The sequence below is a fragment of the Microtus ochrogaster genome, chromosome 6 (genome assembly GCF_000317375.1).
Source record: "Microtus ochrogaster isolate Prairie Vole_2 chromosome 6, MicOch1.0, whole genome shotgun sequence".
Taxonomy (NCBI): domain Eukaryota; kingdom Metazoa; phylum Chordata; class Mammalia; order Rodentia; family Cricetidae; genus Microtus; species Microtus ochrogaster.
The window spans coordinates 77420455-77441106 of record NC_022013.1 but is presented as its reverse complement, the minus strand read 5'-3'; the positions used below and the strand labels follow the sequence as shown (position 1 = coordinate 77441106).

Here is a 20652-nt window from a genome sequence, read left to right as displayed (position 1 = left end):
AGGACAGGCTCCAAAGCTACAGAGGAAAAAAAAACAAAAACAAAAAAATTCATATGGACTATGATTTAAATACTTGTGGAGCATTTGCTTCATATTACTGCCTGTGGCTCAGGTTTATTCTCCTTGTCTCTGTGCATTGGAGACGAGGAGTTAGGCTAACACTGGAGGTGAGCAGTGTCACCCACACCTGTATTAGCCTTCAAGGCAGTCCTGAAGTTGTTTACACTCTAGACAAATTCTGAGCAGTTGAAAAAATGAACCCCTTTTCCTTGACCTTCATGTGAGTAATGATTTCCTACTTAGAAAAGGACTCTCGTATGAGCATCCCCCTTCCTTATATATTAAGTAAAATAACCCAGATGAAATGAGACTGTCCTTCTCAAGTTGTAGCAGAGGAAATAGATCAAAAGATCAAGATTGGCTACGCAGTTTAAGAGCGGTGTGAACAAAACACCTCGGGGCTAAACAGTTCAGAGAAAACCTGTCCCTGCGGTTTCATCATCTTTTTGCCTGTTTCCTGACGTTTACATTTATTACATCTATCTTTATTCCAAATTCAGGTTTATATATGAAACAGAACATTTCAATGGTGTGGCTGAGCTCCTTGAAATATTAGGAAGGTAGGTGGTGAGGGGGGCTGTTGTATTTTAAGAATTAAGAAACCGAGTGAACGTTTTACGTACCAAACAGCTGGAGTTAAAAAGTTTAGAGCACAATGCTAGTGGTCCTGGGTTCAGCCCCCAACAACAGAGCAGAAGATGGTTTCAGGGCCTTGGGTCTACACAGCCTTCTGCCTTTGGAACTGTGGTGGACGCCACAGTTGTTTCAGGCTCCAGCTGGGAAGAGATGAAGCTTTCATCAAGTATTCACTACAGGAATTCTTACCCAAATGCTGATAGGCTGTTCTTTTGGAAGACTCTTTGGCTTCATTTACACATTTCCTTTCTGTTCAGTGCATAGAAGAATTCCAGATTATTCAAAGACGTAGGAGAAACTGCTCACTTCTCACAGAACATGCTGGAAACTCTAGCAGCATGAGACAGGAGAGTGAATCAGAGCTGCTGGACAGTGTGTAAAGGACACTGGGTGGCACGGTGCCCTGCAGGAGCAGAGCGCAGCAGCCTCTGCCCACAGCTCCAGCACTATAGGTGCAGATAGTGTAACTTCTGGAGTCAAAGCAACTGCTTAACCTTCTGCCTTTCTCCCTCCAGCATCATCAATGGCTTTGCATTGCCGCTGAAAGCCGAGCATAAGCAGTTCCTAATGAAGGTTCTTATTCCTATGCACACTGCCAAAGGACTGGCTTTGTTTCACGCTCAGGTAAGAATCAGGAAAGTTGCAGATGGACTATTTAGTATAAAGGCAAAGATTGCTTGTTTTGTGTCTAGTAAGGAATTTGCTTTGGCAAACTTGTTGGAGTTTGTTTCCGTACTACTGGTGCAGCTGTAAGCTAGATATAGTTTACTTATATTCAGGTCCAGCACCTAAACTACGTGACCCTGAGTCTTACACATCAAACCCTAACGGCCTGTTAGAAAGGTCCTGGTCACCTTGTCAGCCGTAGAGCGGTGGTCTCAACATTCCTGACACTGTAACCCTCTAATGCAGTTCCTCATGTTGTGGTGACCCCAACCATAAATTATTGTTGCTACGGTTATGAATCGTAATGTATCTGATATGCAACTCCCAAAAGGGTCAAGGCCCACAGGTTGACAATCACTGCCTAGAGGATAATAATCTGCATATTTCATATCCATAAATATGCACTAGAAGACTAAATGTGGGTATTTTAGAGTTAACTAAGTCTAGAGCTAACAATCTGTTGAACTTAGAACTTTAAAAGTTATACAATTATGAATATATTCATCTCATACTGCTACTAAAAACTGAAGTGACATTTTGTGTAATGTGAAAATATCCCATCTCCCTAAATGCTACTTTTCTGACGTCTCTTAAACTTGTCTTGCCCTTTAGCTGGCGTACTGTGTCGTGCAGTTCCTGGAGAAAGACACAACACTGACAGAGCCTGTAAGTGTTCAGTCCCCTCCTCTGCACTTGTCTGATCTGTGGCATTTCATCCCAGCCTGTGTGTATCAGCTGTCACACAGGAGCAGCAACTTCTGGGCGGCGGGGAAGGGAGCATTCTCATGAGGAACTGAGTTTACTAACAGAGACGGCAGTGGACCGTCAGTCATCCTCACTGGAATCTGCTTTCTCAGTCACGTTTTACCATGAAAACACTGGGTGCCAGAGCCATCCCTGAAGTATTAGATTCAACTATTTTAGGCTAACCCGAGGGGTGCTTAAAAATGTGTATGTATGGTATTCATCTTTCATTTAAAAATCAAAAAAAAAAGTAGTTCCATATAGGATTACAGCTGAAAACAAATTTTAAGGATAAATCAGAATTAGAAGCTCTGTGGCACCCATGAAAGAAACTACAAGCACTAATCGGAGAGATGACTCCGTTCACACTGGTTCACACCTGGTGCAGTGTGAATAAAGGCCAGGGAGAGTTCTTACAGCCATACATTCTTTTCCTTTTTGAGCTGCACTTCTAGCTTTTGTATTTGCACTACTGGATTAGTGAAATTTCTTTAACTGTTTGTTGAAATATATGGTCTTTTAATTAATGTTTTATTGTACCTTGATCTTGTCAGCCAAAAAATAATTATAAGTATAAATTAGTTTAGATAATGGGAAATTATCTGTTCTTTATCTCTAAAGAGCTGAGGCTTGAGCTCAGTTTGCAGAGTGCCGGCCTAGCATGCATAGGGCCCTTGTAGTGGAAGGCAGAGACTGAAGATCGGAAACCCAAAGTCATTCTTGGCTATGTATTCAGTCCTGAAAAACTTCTTGTGAGATAACCTCCTTCACCTCACTTTCTTCTGTTGGAATTGGTCACTTATACATGAAAATCAGGGACTCCATCTGCTCACGTGTGCCTAGTCTCATGTCCCAGGCTCTCATATGTATTTGCTGAATTAGCCGAGGTGCAAGGCTGAGTAGGAATTCTCATGTCCTGAGTCCTAAGTGCTTTACTTCAGAATGAGTAAGGATCCCGACGTTAGTGAGTGGAGGCCAGCAGGCTGTCTGTGTTCCGGGGCCTCGGATTATAGAGAAGCATCACCACACGTGACTGTTCGTTCTAATCTTGGTTGGTTGTTTCTTGTAGGTTATCAGAGGACTGCTGAAATTTTGGCCAAAAACATGCAGTCAGAAAGAGGTGGGTTTGACAAAAATACACTGCATCATCTTAATCACTCTGCAATCTCGGCTGCTCCAGAGTGGGAGGAGCGGGGAGATGGCGAGCGAGCGCAGCTCTGAGCTGTGCCACTGCCTCAGTGCAGATGCCCCTTGTCTGTGAGCCTCTATTAGTGTCATGTGCTGTAATCTATTTGCGTTTTCCAAGACAGGGTTTCTCTGTGTAGCTTTGGAGCCTGTCCTGGAACTAGCTCTGTAGAGCAGAGTAAAACTTTTAACAGGTTTTTTTTTTTTTTTAACCTAGGTGATGTTTTTAGGAGAAATTGAAGAAATCTTAGATGTCATTGAGCCAACACAATTCAAAAAAATTGAAGAGCCCCTTTTTAAGCAGATATCCAAGTGTGTCTCCAGTTCTCACTTCCAGGTATCAGCCTTCCTCTGCAGTGACGTTCTGATTTTGTGCCGTCCTTTCCCCTGTGAATTCTGAGGTTTTTGATCTCTTTTGTAGGTTGCAGAAAGAGCACTGTACTTCTGGAATAATGAATATATTCTTAGTTTGATTGAAGAGAATATTGATAAAATTCTGCCAATTATGTTTGCCAGTTTGTATAAAATTTCCAAAGAACACTGGAATCAGTAAGTTGTTTTGCCTTTTAATTTAACGTATACTCTAAATAGCCCTGGCCTTCAACTCAAGTATTGTTTTTTTAACCACTTGAAACCTGTACTGCAGGCTAATGTCACAGTTTTAGACGTTAAAGTTATACGTGAATGTTCGTCAGCAAATGGTCTTACCAAAGCGTGGTCTGGCTGTCCTGTGGCTGAGCTTGTTCCTGGCCTCCCCAAGCTAGGAACTGAAGACTATACAGTCTAACACGTGTGGCATTTTTATCTTGCTACCCAGGGTTTCAGATGAGACACATGAAGGGAATCAGAACATCCTTAGCTATGTTAAACCTCAGCATAACATAGGACGGATATAAGCTTAGCAATCAGATCATACTACACCGGCCCAATCCAGAGAGAAAAGTGTAGATTTCCCGGCTGCTGACCTTTAACCACAACTGGCTTCTTTCCTTCAGGACCATCGTAGCACTTGTGTATAACGTGCTGAAAACCCTGATGGAGATGAATGGCAAGCTTTTTGATGATCTTACTAGTTCCTACAAAGCCGAGAGACAGAGGTACTTGAAACATTTGTGATTCAGTGTTATGCAGTTCTCATAGCTGTCGGATCTGCAGTGCATACACTAGGTGGTTTCCAGAGCTGTCGGATCTACAGTACAGACAACTAGGTGGTTCTCAGAGCTGTCAGATCTATGGGGCATACAAGGGGCTTTGCAAGGTGAAACCTGAGCACTAAAGCTGTTGCTGATAAAGGAATGTTTTATGAATTTATTAAGCCTGGCATGACTCCCCTCTGATGGTTAGATTGTGGTCTTCTGTTGATCTCTACTGAACCTTAAGCTAGTCGCACGTACACTGTAATTTATGACAGCCTGTGGTTCCAGTGCTATGCATTATCAGCAAGTGGTGCTGAGGTTAGCACACTGTCATGGCTCTGGCTTAGGGGACAGTTATCTGGTGTTCCTTGTGCTGTATTGTAGGGGATCCCCCTTCAGGAGCATCCTCCTCATATAAGGTGGGCAGTGACTACTCCAAGATCCAGCCCTCCAATAACTTACTGAATGCATTCTTCTCAACAGTTTACCAGGGCATAGTGGGTCCCGCCTTTAATCCCAGGACTCGGGCAGTATAGGCAGGGATCTCTGTGACTCTGAGGACAGGACTGTATACTCGAGACCCTCTGTCAAACAAGCAAAACCCCACAAAGTTCAGATAGAAATAACTACAGTCTGAGCCCAGAAGGAGGTGCTTAGGAGACTACACTGGTCGTGTGACTGTTGGTGTAATGCACCAACGTCTTTAAAACGAGCTGTGTTACATGTATATGGCCTGTACCCAAACTGACCATAATCTGATGGGTGGGTAGGGGATGCCATTCTGTGGGTCTGGAAAGAGGGGCCCGAGTGTTATTTTGACCTAGAGCTGCTCTAGTGACGATGGTAAGTTAATCCCATGTGTGGTCACAAACATCTACAGCCACGTGGGAGGGTGACAAAACAACCTGTTCCACATTCTTCACTACCTCGAGCTTCTGATAAACTGTTGTTTTCTCCCCAGAGAGAAAAAGAAAGAATTGGAACGTGAAGAATTATGGAAAAAACTAGAAGAGCTGAAGCTAAAGAAGGCGCTCGAGAAACAGAACAGCGCATACAACATGCACGGTCTCCTCGGCTGCAATACAAGTGCCAAATAAGAGCAGCGCCCTCTGCTGGGCGGGCTTTTGTCCATCTTCTGGGATGTATAAAACTTCAAAGCAACCTCATCAGTATAATACAATTAGGAGGCCAGTTTTACCTGGCGAGCGTAAGCGAAAGAAGTCAGACTAAACATAGCCCTGTGCTGATCATGGCCACAGTATATTGTAACCTGTCTAATCATCGATTGTCACTTACCGTCTGTGTTACAGTGAGGTGGTTGATTGTGGGAGTGGTGGGAATCGCGCTGCACACAGAGCAAGTCGTCCTCTGTGCTTTCACAAGGCTGCAGACCTTGGTTACATCTGGGGAAAGCACTTCCGTAAGACAACGGAGGCGGTGTCCTTCCCTCTCCCAGAGAGATGGCGGGATAAAAGCCCAACCTCTTAAAGATACTGCCGTACTCTGGGGTCTGCAACACCTACGTTTCCAGGCTTCTGAAGCACAAAGTATTAAAGCTGGGGGGAAAGTAAACCAAACCAAAATTATGTTCCCAAATACCCCCTTCAGCAACAGCACCCCAGAGTGTAACAAAGTAGCGTCAGTGGGTGGACCCTAGGCTCACCTCTCCTTCATTCCTCTCCTCTCCAAGGCTGGAGGCTCTGAGCCCCACGGTGTGATGCAGACTGCTAGCTGTCACTGCCTGGCTTTATTGAAAGGAAATGCGTTGACTATGTAGAAGGCCGTGTGCGTTCTACCTGGTCAAGTGTCTCTCACATGTTATCAGTACCATTCCAACCTCTTGCCTTGCTGTTGTACGGAACTGTTTTATAATGGAAGACCTTCACTGGGGATTGAGCAGCATTTAATAAAGTCTATGTTTGTATTTTGCCTTATGTCATCTGCTCTTTTATCTCTGGGGAGAGATCTACAGAAAAATCACAACTTGTGGATGTGTTCTAGTTAAAATTAGGACGCTTATGGTCCATGGATTAATCTAGCCATTTATCAAAATGTAACCATTTAAAGAATCTCTGTGCCCTAGGACAGGTTTAACACTGAAGCTAGTTTTAATTAAAACAGGTGTGGGAACCACTCAACAACAGCTGGGCTGTGAAGGGCTAGGAGACTGTAACATGGTTTCAACTGAGCACCAGTTAAAAATCAGCATAGGATTCTTGCTGCTGTGATACCCACGTGGGAAAGCCTTGCAGTACAATGGCTTGTGATTTTTGCTACATTTTCAAACAATGGATTTTACAGGCCAGTCTGCTCACCGCGAGGCACAACCCTACCACAGAACATTGGGCTCGCCTTTCCAGAAAGTGACAGGTGGGTTTTTACTCAGTCAGTAGGCAAAAATACTTCCTAATTACTTAAAGCAAATGTCATAGCTCAGCTTTTCCCAATCTAGTAAAGTGAAGCTCCTGTGGTCACTGGGGCAGAGTTCATTACGGAGGTTTGTGACCAGGGCTCCCCATGCTAAGTGCACACCCGACTGCGCTTAGGGAGCCTTTCACACTTAAGCTTGTCGATACGTTTGTGCTTCGCATTTGCACTATAATGGCATTTTATTAAAAAAAAAAACCTTTAGTCTAAAATTCTTGTACATCTATAAAATAGATAGCGGTGAATATTTCATTATACAAGTTTATTTCTAGGGATTCAGCCAAAACAAAGTTTCTTGCTGCTAAATTTAGAGACAAAAATGCCCTCCTTATACACGTGAACAGTTCCCTTCAGATTCCCCAAGGCCTATTGTGAATTCTTTGAATGTTACCCATATTCCCACACCATCTGGAAAAGACGGGGTCTGGGTTTATATAAGTGCTATTTGTCAAAGCCTTAAAGGTCACCCTTTTAGGCGAGCATTTCTGAAGGACACAGTGGCCTACTGAGCAGCTCATTCGTAGTTCGGTGTGTCCATCTGTCTGGCCATCTGCCATCTGTGTCCAGCTTACCTTCCCTGGGAGCAGTGGTGACGTACCTCAGGGGTCAGTCCAGACTCATGCCGCCATTGGGGTTTGGCGGTCACAGCACGCGCAAGTCCGGTATTGGTGCCTGTTGGTTTACTCACACTCATTCCTTGTATAAGCCCAACTTTATTTACCTGTTAATGAAATCGAGATACACTAAGTAGGCGCCTACTGAACACATCTGTGCCAGTGCTGCCAGCAGTGGCCACTGAACTGACACCTTTGTCAGCTCGGTCCATCAGAAATGTAACCACTAGTTTCTAGTCGCCTTTCAAGTCTCACGTAAGGCTGGGAGCAGGAATAGAGGCTTTGCTTCCCAGCAGTGGGAAGGCCTGGTCTACACAGTGAGTTCACCAGGGCTACATTTACAAAGGAAAAAAAAAGTCTCACCTAAGCTCTGTTATTGTTCTTAAGTAACAACAGTAGGTGGTATAAAGGTCAGGAGGAAGTGTGTATACAGGATGTATCTCTACACTTTACAAAAAAAAAAAAAAATCTAAGGTAAAGAGGGAGACTTCTCTTAACCTGGAGCTTAACTACTTAATGGGCAGACAGGAAGAAGCCGCTTTCCACCAACCCCCTCCTCCAAGGCACTAGACAGCGCGGTAAATGTCTGTTAATAATTTAAGTACTTAAATAAGTTTCAGGTTATTCATTGGATGTTTGCCTGTGGGCTCAGAACAGCCTCCTTCTGGGCCAGGTTTGACCGTCCAGTTGGAAAAGACCGCCCTTCCCTGCAAGGTCCCTTCAAGTGAGTACAGGATTGCTGGTGGCTCGGTTGTCATCGGGAGGACAAGGCTTCCGTCGGCGACCTCAGCTGATGTGGTTTGCTGCCTGGCCTCTTCTCTTGAGGTATCGCTTCCTGATTTTGATCATCCACTTCACACTTAGTTTGGCAAACTCTGCTGCTTTAAATAACGCGAGGAAAGCCCCACAGAGGAGTGCGATGGTGTTCCAAGGGTTGGCTGTGATTATCTGGGGAGCAGAAACAAAAGGGGGTGTCGGGTTGCATCAACCTTGACTCCAAAGTCTCTAGATTCTGGACCTACAGAGACACGTGCCTCAGCCCTTTCAGACTTAATGTGGACAGCTGGTCTGGAGGGCCCTCTGAGCCCCTCCTTCCACACGATGAAGTAACTCAGAGGAGATTCCTTCTCAAACTGTATAAAACATTCGCACTGAGCTTTAATTTGGTGGCTTGGTTCTACAAGTGACTCAGATGTCCCTAAAGTTGCACCCCTCCTCCCCCCCATTACCTGTTTCCAGCTGTGTCCCCACATTCTGCCACAAGACCTCTGCTTCCCCTGCTGGGATGTTGTCCGAGCTGGACTTAATCATCCTTCCAGCTCAGCACTTTTTCCGGCCACTCAGCAAAAAAACTTTCTTTCGCCAAAGTTGTTTATGCCACAGAGCGCTGCGACAGCTGTTTACTGTCCCCATCAAATACTCTCATCCCCGTGCAGTGCTCATGCGTGCTGGACAAGCGCTCTTCCACGGCGTCTTCTCCCTCACCAAACTTAAGAGTTTGTACATTCTGGAATTCCCGTGTGTGGCTTCACTGGTCAGCCTGGTTCAGTGGTGTGTTCTCACACCTCTGCCTTCAGGACTGCTGAGATGCACGGTTCGAGGGCTCTCGTGGCAGGTGGCTCTGGGTGCAGAGCCTCAGCACAGCTCCCCCCGACATCCATAAGCTGGTTCCTTTCACCCCAGCTGTCTTAGCCTCCAGCCCTCACCCCTCGCACACAGCCTGGGCCAATCTTTAGGATCATGGGTGTCAGCAAAATGTATCCATCTCACAGAATCCATCCTGGGACCCGCTCTTTGGACTTCTTCCCTGTCACCAAGACCATCTCGGGACATCTTGTGATGGGTGAGGAAGGACCACTCTTGGCAGTACTTACGTCCTGGACCTTCTGGATGAAGGGATCTTTCCATTCGAAGACCACAAAGAACAACTGTGTACTCTTCTCGGCGGCTGGTCTCTGGTCAATATAATTAACCACGCTAGTCTAGGGGTGGGACAAATGGAGAATTAGCACTTCTGGGCCCTCCGTTTCCGTAAGAGCGGGAAGGGAGGCAGGCAGCCCTTGGCTCTCCTAATGGCATCTTCTGGAGAGGGAAAGTCAAGCTTCATGTACAAGACCTGTTCACTGGTACAAGAGCTGGCTGGGACTCTACAGTACTTTGGGAGCAGAAAGACTGCAGTGCCTGGTAGTGTTTTGAACTGTCACCAAAACCTGCCATCAGGTGCCAAGACTCACAAACCATTACGGAAGACAAATTCAAAAGTCCCAAATTTCAAAATACTTGAGATAAGCAGTCTAACCCTTGACGTCTACGGGGACAAAGTGTAGCCCCCACTCCATATGATGAGGCAGCTCTATACATACTTAGCAGACACACATGGTAAGATCAGCCAGTCGACTATGAAAGAAGCTGTGTGAACAACCTTGGGAAGACAGGCTCAAAGGCACAGGGCCATCTCTGATCTGATGCTCACACTGGCCGCAGGAATACAATGCCGAGATTAATTACAGGGCTGCCCAGGAGGGCAGTGACTAAGGACACCCAAGCCCTGTGGGACTGGGCAGACATCTTACAGGAGCAGCATGCTTCTGGCTCTGGGCCAAGGGACCAAAAGCTTTCTGATCAGCTCATCTGCATCCTAACAGGTCAACACACCCCACTGTGCCTGATCCCTTTATCCACCACAATCCCTGGCACAGAAAGTCCTTCCCATGCCTACAGGCACAGAGATGGGTTTGTGGGGAACAAGCAAGCTGCTGGACCGCTTTTAGCACGTGAAGCCTCCACAAGGGCTACTAAACATATCTTCATCCTACGACCCCACCCAAAAGACCCTTCCCCTCAAAGTCTCCCTCCACCACAGATCCAAGTGTGGAAGTCATCATATAGGTCAAGGAAACAACCACAACCTCTTGCCGGAACTCAACAGCTTCTCGCCCATCCTCCTCTTTGGTCTTCACCAGTGACATCTTGACCCAGGTGCGGAAGCCTCCTGAGAACTTCCAGCTCGAGTAGGCGCTCTCACAAGCCTGCATGAAGCCCGCCTTGTCTGAGCTGGGGGAGAGAAGGAAGGTCCAAGTTAATCCAGGCCTGACAGCTGGAACCCAATGTGGCCAAAGCCAACTCTAGTCCTGTGTGATGCTGGTTTGTTTTCTGGTACAATCTGATACTATGGATTCCCTGCTCCCTCTCCAGAATCTGGCTGCCTTACCAGGGTTGATGGTCAGTTAGCATCAAAAGCAATGCCCAACCTGACTATACTTTCATTTGGTTTCCAAACAGTTCCACAGTAGGGGGGTAGCAGCATGATCCTTGCCCTTCACTGCACCTCCACCGTGGGCACACTGGTTCCTCTCATAGCCTCTGCCCCACCAGCTCGGCCACCTACACCTGGGTTTCCAGAGGCTCCCTGAAATAGTGGCTAAAGTATGGCAAGCCACACTCAGTGAATTCAACCTCCCTTTGAGAGGCCCCACAATGGAAGAGCATCCCGTGGGGGCCGTACAAGCAGCAGAAGCAACACACAAGTGAGCGGGTGCAACCTCCTAGTGCCAGGGAGGGTGAGGCAGGAGGGTTCCAGGACAGTCAGGGCTACAGAGTAATGCCCTGCCTCAAAAACAGTGCTTGGTCCTAAAAGAGACAGCTGTAACATTGCCACCACCCTCCCGCCGAAGATCAGAACACTGGACACTGCAGAAGAGGGGAAAGGAGGAATGTGAACAAGATGTCCTCTCTGGACAAGACAGCTACTGCCCTCCCCACAGCTGCTTATCATTGGCCCTTGCCCCCTTCATCTTGGGGGATTATGAGTTATTGGTTGCTGGGAGGGAAGCTGTCATTTCTTTCAATAGTGTAGTCACAATGGTCCCAACCACGTTCTTGTAGTCAATTCTAGTTGAAAACAGTTGACACAGAAAAGGATGAAGGTAGACAGACTCACTGGGGGAAATAAGGGTTTAGGTGGGGTGAGGCTGGGGGTGAAAATGACCCAACTGTCAGAGAGTAAAAACACAGAAGCGGTAGTGCTAGGCTCAGGACCCTTAGGAAGGTGACGGGCCTCTGGACGGAGGCAGGACAGCAGGCTATAAGCAGAGAAGGTGCTGGCTAGGAGATACTGAAGGCCAGCAGAGGCAGCATGTGACTCCGCCACTGTGATGTATCCTATATCACAGAAATGGAGCCTTAGCTGATCAAGACTAGGTAGGGACAGACAAGAATATTCTATTTTCTACTAAGTGTTTTAGGCCCCAGAGATGGCACTAAACCGTCCCCAGTGTTTGAAAACAGGAGCTGTCAGTGGGCAGGGACCATATGAAGGCAGCTCCCTCCACTCTGCAGCCCAGGCCGACTGAGCCCTCTCCAGGATAGTACTGCAGGCGGAGGGCAAGCAACTCTGCACCCTTGTGTGCATCTGCTTAACTGCAGCCAGTGTAACGGGCGCCAGGTTCAGGGTCGCTCCCGTACCCCACCTTCACCCTACATGTTCAGCATGAAGTGCACGGCAGGAGACGGGCCCTGAGGACGTGGGACAGCCACCTTTGCATGAACTCCTGGAAGGAGGAGAAGAGGAGGTAGTCAATGGCACTGAAGTCCTCGCTGCTCTGGTTCAGGCGGAACTGGAGGAACACCAGCTCCCGCTTCTTCACTTCCTGTGGCCCCTGGACAATCAGGGCTGACTGCTGTGGGGAAAACAAAAGCCAGAGACTGAGTGCTCGGGGCTGTGCTCCCCCAGTGCTCACAGGCCTCCCCAGTGCTCCCCCAGCCCCACAGAGGCTTCAGTCACAAGCACTGCCTGGCAAACCCATAGCAGGTCACCCAGCAGCCTCCAGGAACTGTCACCAAACCCTCCAGCCCGAGGATGCAAAAGCTGGTGGGGGGGAGGGGCTTCACAGCACCCAGAGCCCAGCTGTGACACACGTCCCTTTTCACGGGCTGTCCACACTACGGAACACTTTTACTGGGTGAGGGTGCTTTCTCTTGCCCGTCATGTGTTGGTGTGTCCCAGTTAAGCTCGTTCTAGATGTCATCTACTACATGGGAGTTTGATTCAATACAGTGAACAAAGGCTGTTCGTCTTTCTCTTATACCGTCCGGGTTGGCTTACAAGGGATGCCAATACCTCAACGCTCCCCAGTACAGCCTGTCATGTCTTAAATCTTACACGTGCATACAGCATATGCCCGGCTCCCAACCATCCTGCCTTCCTGTACCCTGGACCGCTCCTGTCCTGAATGCAGCCCAGGAATGGCTGGTCGGTCCCTGAGCCAGAGCTGTGCTGCCAAGAGCATCATCCTGTGCAGTGAGTGTCTACGGTTCCTCCCACGTTATCCTCGATTTTCCAGGGTGTGCTCACCTCTCTTCTACACAAACTAGCCTGTCATGTCCAACTAAAGTCCCCAGGATGGCTCTCGGAGCCGGAACTGAACTGACGTAGTAACCCGAGACCACCTCACCTTTCCTCACCTCTTACCTTCCAGGGGACAGGCACGTGCTAAGAAACTGACCATGACCACGTGGACAGGACAACAACACAGCGCAACACTGCTGGGCAATCGCGACAGCGCCCATGTCACCCATGTGGAGCAGTCAGGCTGCTCCATCAAGAAGCGCGTTTGCACACAGGAGCTAAGCCCATACTCTGACCAGCGAGCACTTTGTCAGAGGGAACCGATTGTTATGGGAGCTAGGAAAGCCCAAGAGATAGCATGAGCTTCACTTGTGAGAGGCCGGAAACCCAGGCAGTGAGGACGCGCCAATCTGAAAGCAAATCACTGGCTACAGGCAAACCACCATAAAATCCAGAGCATAAGAAACCAGGAAGTCAACAAGACCCGGAAGATGTAGGCAATGTGAGCCAACAAGACCCTCAACGGGGATCACTGTCAGAGGCCTCAGTAAGCCAGAGCCTGCACGGTAACAGCTCACGGCAGCGAGAACAGGCCCCCTCCCCACCTGCCAGCTCAGCCCCAGTCCCCAGATGACTCAAGCTGAAAGCAGACCCAAGGAGGGCAGTTTGCTAACATCCAGTTCTGATGTGACCACAGAAGCGTCCAGCAACGCAGATCAGCCTGTAGTTGAGGCCACAGCAACCGGAGAGCAGCAGGAAGGAGCTGCCTGCACGGCGCAGCGGAAACACAGGCCCTGGTGGCATCGCCATGGTCGCCAAGAACCTTCCAGTCAGCAGTGTCACACAGGCCCTGCCTGGCTGTCACCGGAGTGGCAGAGCTGCTGTGAACACTCGTCTCCCTCACCACACGGACATTGGCACATCGTGTTCCTTTTCTGAGATGGAACCTCAGTGTGGAGCTGAGGCTGAACGGGCCTCAAGCAAGATCCTCCTGCCGCGGCCTCCTAAGTGCCCACCCCACTCCTCATTACATCATCACACACCGGGGTTTGCTCAGCGAGCAGGTGGCCAGGGAGGCGGAAACTTCTGAGGTTCACAGCTTGTGGCTGGAAGGAGCTGATGAAGAAAATCAACCGTCCCTCAGAACTGGCGGGGGTGACAGCATCTAACTTCCTTCCCATAAAAACACCCTGACTTTTGGCCCCTTATTTTATGGGTTTTATATTTAAATTATGAACTCCTACAGCAGTACAACAGTCTTGAGTGTGAGCAGCTGCCTCCTAGGAAGTGTGCCACCCACAGAGGAGAGGAAGGAGTTCCCCGAATGGGCACAGCTGCACCCCGTGCCAGTTTGCATCTCAAAGGGAAAGAGGAGAGTCGGAAGTCCAGGAGAGGGGCTAAGAGCTACATCCTGGTCCACAAGTCCACAGAAAGCAGGCATGGAGAGAGGGCCACTGGGCCTGGCATGAGCTTTTGAAACCTTCAAGCCCACCCCCAGTGACGTGACACACCTCCCCCAAGGCCACACTTCCCAATCCTTCCCAAACGGTTCCACTAATTAGGAACCAAGCACTCAAATAAAGGGCCTCTGGGGGCCGTTCTCATCCAAATAATCACAGTCACCAATGTCCTGTGCCCAGGAAGCTTCTGTTCTGATGGGAAGCTCTCAGATGGCCCCATCAATTCCGCCCCTCTTGGAGGAGTAAAAAGCCAGGATACAACAAGCAAAGCCACACACTCCTGCCCTGTGTGATGCAGGGAGTCAGCCATCCTCACCACCAGTATGCCATCTTTACATTCACAAAATATGGATTCCTAGACCTCATCCACAGGCATGGTGACAGTTCCTGGAACCTGGTATTTCCAGGGGGACTGCTAACCACAGGCAGACCCACCTGCAGCCCCGCCACCTCCCACCAGGCAAGAAGCCCTGAGGGTTATCAGCCCCAGTGGTACATATGCCATGCTCTCATCCACCAGGACCATGGGCCCACGCATACAGGCGTACGGAGAAGGAAGGCTATAATCCTTAGCCGTGTGGCTAACGAGACCACCCAGAGACACAGGCATTACCATGGTGTGATTGGAGAAGGGATGGGTGTAATTGATCCTCTGGGTGGTGCAGTTCCTGTCTCCCGGCTGGCCAGGGCTGGCAAGAGGTGGGATGACCTCATAGTGGTGCTTACAGCTGAGCAGCTGGGCCTGACCAGGGTATAGGGCGATCCCTGGAACAAACAGAAACCGCAAGTGTCAGAAGGCACAGACCTGGGCTCGCCACATTGTCCCACACCTGCCTCCTTGGGACAGCGCCAAGATGGGAGCAGGAAAGGGGATGGAAACACAGCTGTACCCCAATGGAGGGCACTCAGCACCTCGGTCACCCCTCACCTCACGGCACACAGCTGCCTCGCAGGCCCCACCAGCCTGGTGCTGCTAAGACTCTGGCTGGGGGGCTCCCCAGAGCTCACTCTTCTGCTCTGCTGGAGTTTCAAGAACACACACCACACAATGTCCTGTGTGCTCTCAACTCAGGCTCCCAGGCCAGGACTCCAGAGCAGAAACCCTGCCGACAACACACGGTGTTGAGGAAGAGCTGAGGATTGGGAGCACACACTGTGAGAAAAAACCACAAGGAGCCCAGACCAGCAAAGCCAGGGCGAGAAGAAATGACCAGCCCGGCTGCAGGGTGATGTCTGGGAGCTCTGGCTCCAGCCTGTGGGCAGGATGTCCTGGGGTCACTGGGGCCAGAGCAGGTGGCACACTCATGGCAGGCAGGGTCTGAGCCCACACTCCTTCTCTAGTGCCACTAGACAAAGCCAGCCAGACAACAGTCCTCAGGGGCCAGCCATCCCATCACGCAGAGAAAGGTACACAGAGTGGCCTGGAGCCCTCTGGGCTAGGCCCTACATGATGTGTGTACCCGCCTCCACATCCCACCACCTTCCTGAGCCCTGCTGTGGCCTGGCAGCTCACTGCCTGCGGCACTTTCAATGAGAACATCCCCATGGGCTCCTGTGTTTGAACATCTGGGCCCCAGTTGTTGGAACTGTTTAGGAAGGACTAAGGAGGTGTGACCTCGTTGGAGGCGGGTGTGTCACTAGGGCAGGCTTGAGGTTTTGTTCCCAGTTTGCTCTCTGCCTGCTTTCCATTCCAGCTGTGAGATCCCAGCTGTTCCTGCTGCCATGTCTCTGCTCCACCATGGCAGCCTCGAACCCTCTGAAACTGTAAGCCAACTAAATGCTTTAAGTCACCTTGGCCTTGCTGTTCTGTTACAATAACAGAAAAGTAGGTAATACACTGCCCTGGCCCTCGGCTCTAGCAGAATTCTCTCTAGCAGGAGTTCTTGCCTCTCTCCTAAGCAGCCCACTGCCTCCTGTATACACCCCGGGCCGCTCCTCCTCCCACAAGCACTTGCTGCCCACCTCGTGCCTAACAGAGTCTGGCTCCAGTGCCACTCCTCCCTGCCCACTCGGTGCCCCATGGCCCGGCATTAGCTCTCAGATGCATGCCTACAACTAATCTCCATCTTGTTCCACTCTGCCTGGGCTGGGAACACAGTGGTGGCTCAGGGAGGCAGTGTCTGCTAAGCAAAGCTCCAAAGCCGGGGCGCTGATGCCCAGCCCGGCAGGCCCTACCTGGAGCGTCGTAGCGGTCCACCTCCTTGTAAGACACAGACATGACGGGGTGCTTGAGCTTTTCTCGGAAGTCCGTGATGGTCTGGTAGACCAGGAAGACAGCCACAGCCATGAGCAGCAGGTAGATGAAGATGAGCAGGACCGAGAAGACGTTCTTCAGGCAGGCCTTGCTGAAGCGGATGCTGCTGGAGGCAGACTCGCTGTCGATGCCTGGGGGCGGGACAGCAGGGTCACCAGAGCGGCCATCAGTGGTCTGCTCCCCCTCTCCTGGAGCTCCTCACCTCTCCTCCACACCTCCCCCCTTCTCCAAGGCCACCGACGTTACCAGTCAGGCCCACATGCCCTCCCTTCCCCATCTTTCAGTCCCGAACTGCTTGCTCTTATCTGCCACTCCGGGGCCCATTCTGAAGTTCATAGCCAACTCTACCCTGCTCACTTAGAAATCCCCTTTCCTAAGGAAACCTTCCCTTGGTGGCTAATCTGACTGGGGTCTCCATGCTGAGCAAGGACATGTGTGTCCCTCTGCTATGTGATACAGATGCCATACAGTAACTACCTGTTACTGCTACCATGTCTAATATGATGGATGGTGTCCTCTCAAACCATGAGCCAAGTAAGCCCCTCCTCCTTCCTTAAGGTGCTTCCTGCCCAGACGCCAGCGCTGCACCGCCTTGACCTCGGACACAGGCACCAGGCGTGGGTTCCTGATACGAGCCACCCAGGATGGTGCCTGGACAGCAGCCTGGTTCACCTGCCTGTGGTGTTTTTCCCTTCATTCCACACCACAGTTTTGAGGAAAAGGTCAGCTGTCTCTGTGGCTGTGACTTCCAACAGGGACCGAGTGGTGTGGTCACACCACCTGCCTCAGATGATGACCGTAAGATCTGAGCAGTGTATTAAATTTAATGAAGATATTAAAGAACACAGGCTGACAAGGAAGGACTTGACCTCTAGAGGTAAGAATGGACCGTGAGCAAGGCATCCGTCCAAAGAGAATGGGTAACGAAAAGACAGTCCAAGCAGGAGGGATAAATCCTGGTCTCACTGCCAGTGGCCCCACAGTCTGCCCCAGCCATACAACTATCACCCACATTCAGAGGAACTAGTTTGGACCTAGGCTGGTTCCTTCCTTTTTCAGCTGGAGTTGGTGAGCTCCCATTAGCTCAGGTAGACTGTTTCAGCGGGTGTTCCCCATCATGGTCTTGACCTCTTTGCTCATATTCTCACTCCTGCCACTCTTTGACTGGACTTTGGGAGCTCAGCCCTGTGCTCTGCTGTGGGTCTCTGCCTCTGTTTCCATCAGTTGCTGGATGAAGGTTCTATGGTGACGTTTAAGATAGTTATTAATCTGACTACAGGGCAAGGCCAGTTCCAGCACCCTCACCACTACTCCTTAGGGTCTTAGCTGGGTTCATCCTTGTGGATCCCAGGGAATTTCTCTAGTGCCAGGTTTCTTGCTAGCCCCGTGGCTCTCTCAATCAAGATAACTCATTCTCTTTGAAGGGATTCCTTGCGCAGTCTAGATAGAGCAGGAAGGCCTTGGTCCCTCCTCAAAGCAATGTGCTAGACTTTGTTGACTCCCCTCTCGGAAGACTGATGGTGGGTAGGGTGGGGAGGAAAGTGGAGGGAATGGGAGGGGGGAGGGAGTGGAAACTGAGATTGGTATGTAAAATGAGAAAGGATAGGGTTTTTTTTTTTTTAAAAAAAAAAGATTTTTAAAAAAAGAAAAAGAATGATCATTGAGATGCAGAGTTGCCTGTTTGCCTGAAGGTTCATATCAACCTCCTAATGACACGGTTCAGGGTGACAGAGTTCAGGGCTCAAGTGAAGGGGAAATCCTGAAAGTAGGGGAGTCCCAGAGAGGGGAGATCCCTAATTCTGTACAAGTCACGCTGAATATCCTGAGGGCTGGGGGGAAGCAGAGCTGATGTAGGAAGAGAAATGGCTGATTCCAGCTAGCAGCATGAAAAGACAGGGCCGCAGAGTCTCTGAGGTACCTACCCGCCAAGACAAAAGTACTTTAGAGCCATGGCAGCGCCCAGAATCTACAGCACTGCTGCCTGGTCTCCTCCCACCTGCCCAGGAGACACACACCTCTGGAGACAGGGGTTTTCCAGAGAGGCCAGGAGGACCCAGGCGGGAGGACCTGCAGTCTGCCAATGGGCTACCCAGATAGAAAGTGTCCCCAGGAGAAAGCAGCGTTCCCTGCCGGCGTGGCTGCTTCCTGAGCGAGTCCTGCAAGCCCCTGCTAAGGCCTAACTCCAGCTTCCCAGGCCTTCCAACCTAGAGAGAAGGCCAGCAGCTCTCCAGGAAGCTTCCAGGCTCCTGCACCAGAGGGGACTGCTGAAGCGCCAAGCTCTGTGACTATGTGGCTACCAGGTTCTCTGCCTCTCCTGCACGTAGACAGACACTGCCAGGCTTTGCCATGTAAGCCAGTCTGGCAGATGCTGTTCTGTGTATACACACACACACACACACACACACAGATACAAACACAGACACACACACACACAGAGACACAAGCACACACAGACACACGTGTACAGTCTATTAGTTCTCTTCACCTAGAAGAACATGCCTGATACACCAGTGTTCAATTAAAAATTACTAGACATGAGGGGCTATAGAGACAGCTCAGCAGTTAACAGCACTGGCTACTCCTACAGAGGTCCGGGGTTCAAATTCCTAGCACCCACAGGGTGGTTCGCAATCATCTGTAACTCCAGTACCCTTTTTCTGACCTCCACAGGCACCAGGCACACATGTAGTATACATGCCTATAGACAGGCAACAGGCAAAACACTAATACATACAAAATAATAAAAGATGTTTTTTAACTATTTAGTTAAAAAAGACATGGAAAGAATTTTTTAAAAAATGTGGCTTAGGACCAGCAAAGATGGCTCAGCAGGTAAAGCACTCGGGACCAAGCCGAACAACATGGGATCCATCCCCAGACCCACATGACAGAAGGAAAGAACAACTTCCGGAAGTTGTCCTGACTTCTACACGCATGTGTGCGCAGGCGTGCGTACACACACACACACACACACACACAAAACATTTAAAGGTAAAAAGAAAAAGAAAACATGACCCAGTCGAGGAAGACAAGCCTCCATGAAGATCAATGCTCAGACAAACCGGCTCCTGAGCCACTGAGCACTGGGCAGTAGGGAAGGGATGTGCCTGCTCCGTGGTGCTGTCCCTTCTACCTCCATTTCGTGTCCGGCATTGTTCTCCTAGTTGGCATCCACTCCTACCATCGTCACTGCCACGGGGAGCAAAGAGAAGCAGCAGGTCCTGCTTCTTCAGCAAGAGGAACTGCTCCCCGAGTGCTCCTTGCAATATTCTCCTTAAGAGCGAATTCATCGTTTCCTGCCAAGCAAGGCTCTCAGAGCTGTGAGCAGCTGGGAACCCCAAACTTCACGTCAGGTCCTACTTGCAACTGGGTCATACGCCAGCCCCTTCAGTTCAGGAAATAAAGGAGTATTTTCTGTCAGTGCCCCTTGGTGCTGCAGGCCCAAGTCAGCCTGACTCTGCAGTCTTGGCTGCCTGCTGCCCTCCTCTCTGTCCTGAACTCCTTAGCACAAGCTAAGGAAGCCATGAGCGGTCACTGTGCTGCCCAGTGACAATCAAAGCCAACATCACACGACAAACCAACAGACTGAGGTGCACGTTCAATAGAAGGCCAACTACTATGGAGGCCACCAGGTATGGCAGAAATATCTGGTCCACTGCACACCAATCTTAACACTGGACCAAAAAGATGAAAATGCAAGGTTACATAATGCTCCCTAAAGAATGTAATTATTAGCAAGATGTCCCAAAGAAACCCAGACGGATAAGATGCCTGGCCAGCGATTTAAAATGCGATTAAACTGTTGGGTGAAAACAGGAAGACGATGTGAGTGGGGAACGTGGGGCAGTGGGAGGCCTCAGTGGGGAACGCACAGGGCTCAGTGAGAAATGTTAGGGGAACAGAAACCTAGTCAATGAAACAGGGAGAAAACTTTCCTCACCGTAGGAAAAACATGGACACTGAGGTACAAAGGCTTTAGAAGCCCAGACAGACATGACTAGGAGACATCTCTACCATGGCATGTTACAGTGCAGACATGACTGGAAGAGATTTAACCATGGCATGTTACGGTGCAGACATGATTGGAAGAGATTTAACCACGGCATGTTACGGTGTAGACAAG

At 49.7% G+C, this 20652-nt stretch overlaps 2 protein-coding genes across 2 annotated transcripts in view; one reads left to right on the top strand and one right to left on the bottom strand.

Annotated features, from left to right (window-relative positions):
- Nucleotides 1-6356, top strand: part of Ppp2r5a (protein phosphatase 2 regulatory subunit B'alpha) — a 46164-nt gene extending 39808 nt beyond the window's left edge. Inside the window, exons 6-13 of the mRNA XM_005348882.2 lie at nt 561-620; nt 1212-1320; nt 1975-2028; nt 3176-3226; nt 3509-3628; nt 3713-3840; nt 4287-4388; nt 5389-6356. Coding sequence (XP_005348939.1) covers nt 561-620; nt 1212-1320; nt 1975-2028; nt 3176-3226; nt 3509-3628; nt 3713-3840; nt 4287-4388; nt 5389-5524 — 760 coding nt within the window. The 3' untranslated portion in view covers nt 5525-6356. The remainder of the gene's footprint in view (nt 1-560; nt 621-1211; nt 1321-1974; nt 2029-3175; nt 3227-3508; nt 3629-3712; nt 3841-4286; nt 4389-5388) is intronic.
- Nucleotides 6357-7549: 1193 nt separating this feature from the next.
- The window catches only part of Tmem206 (transmembrane protein 206), a 24922-nt gene continuing 11819 nt past the window's right edge, over nt 7550-20652 (bottom strand). Inside the window, exons 3-8 of the mRNA XM_005348881.3 lie at nt 16451-16660; nt 14889-15040; nt 12005-12147; nt 10378-10522; nt 9343-9450; nt 7550-8416 (exon numbers count right to left, since the gene is read on the bottom strand). Coding sequence (XP_005348938.1) covers nt 8255-8416; nt 9343-9450; nt 10378-10522; nt 12005-12147; nt 14889-15040; nt 16451-16660 — 920 coding nt within the window. The 3' untranslated portion in view covers nt 7550-8254. The remainder of the gene's footprint in view (nt 8417-9342; nt 9451-10377; nt 10523-12004; nt 12148-14888; nt 15041-16450; nt 16661-20652) is intronic.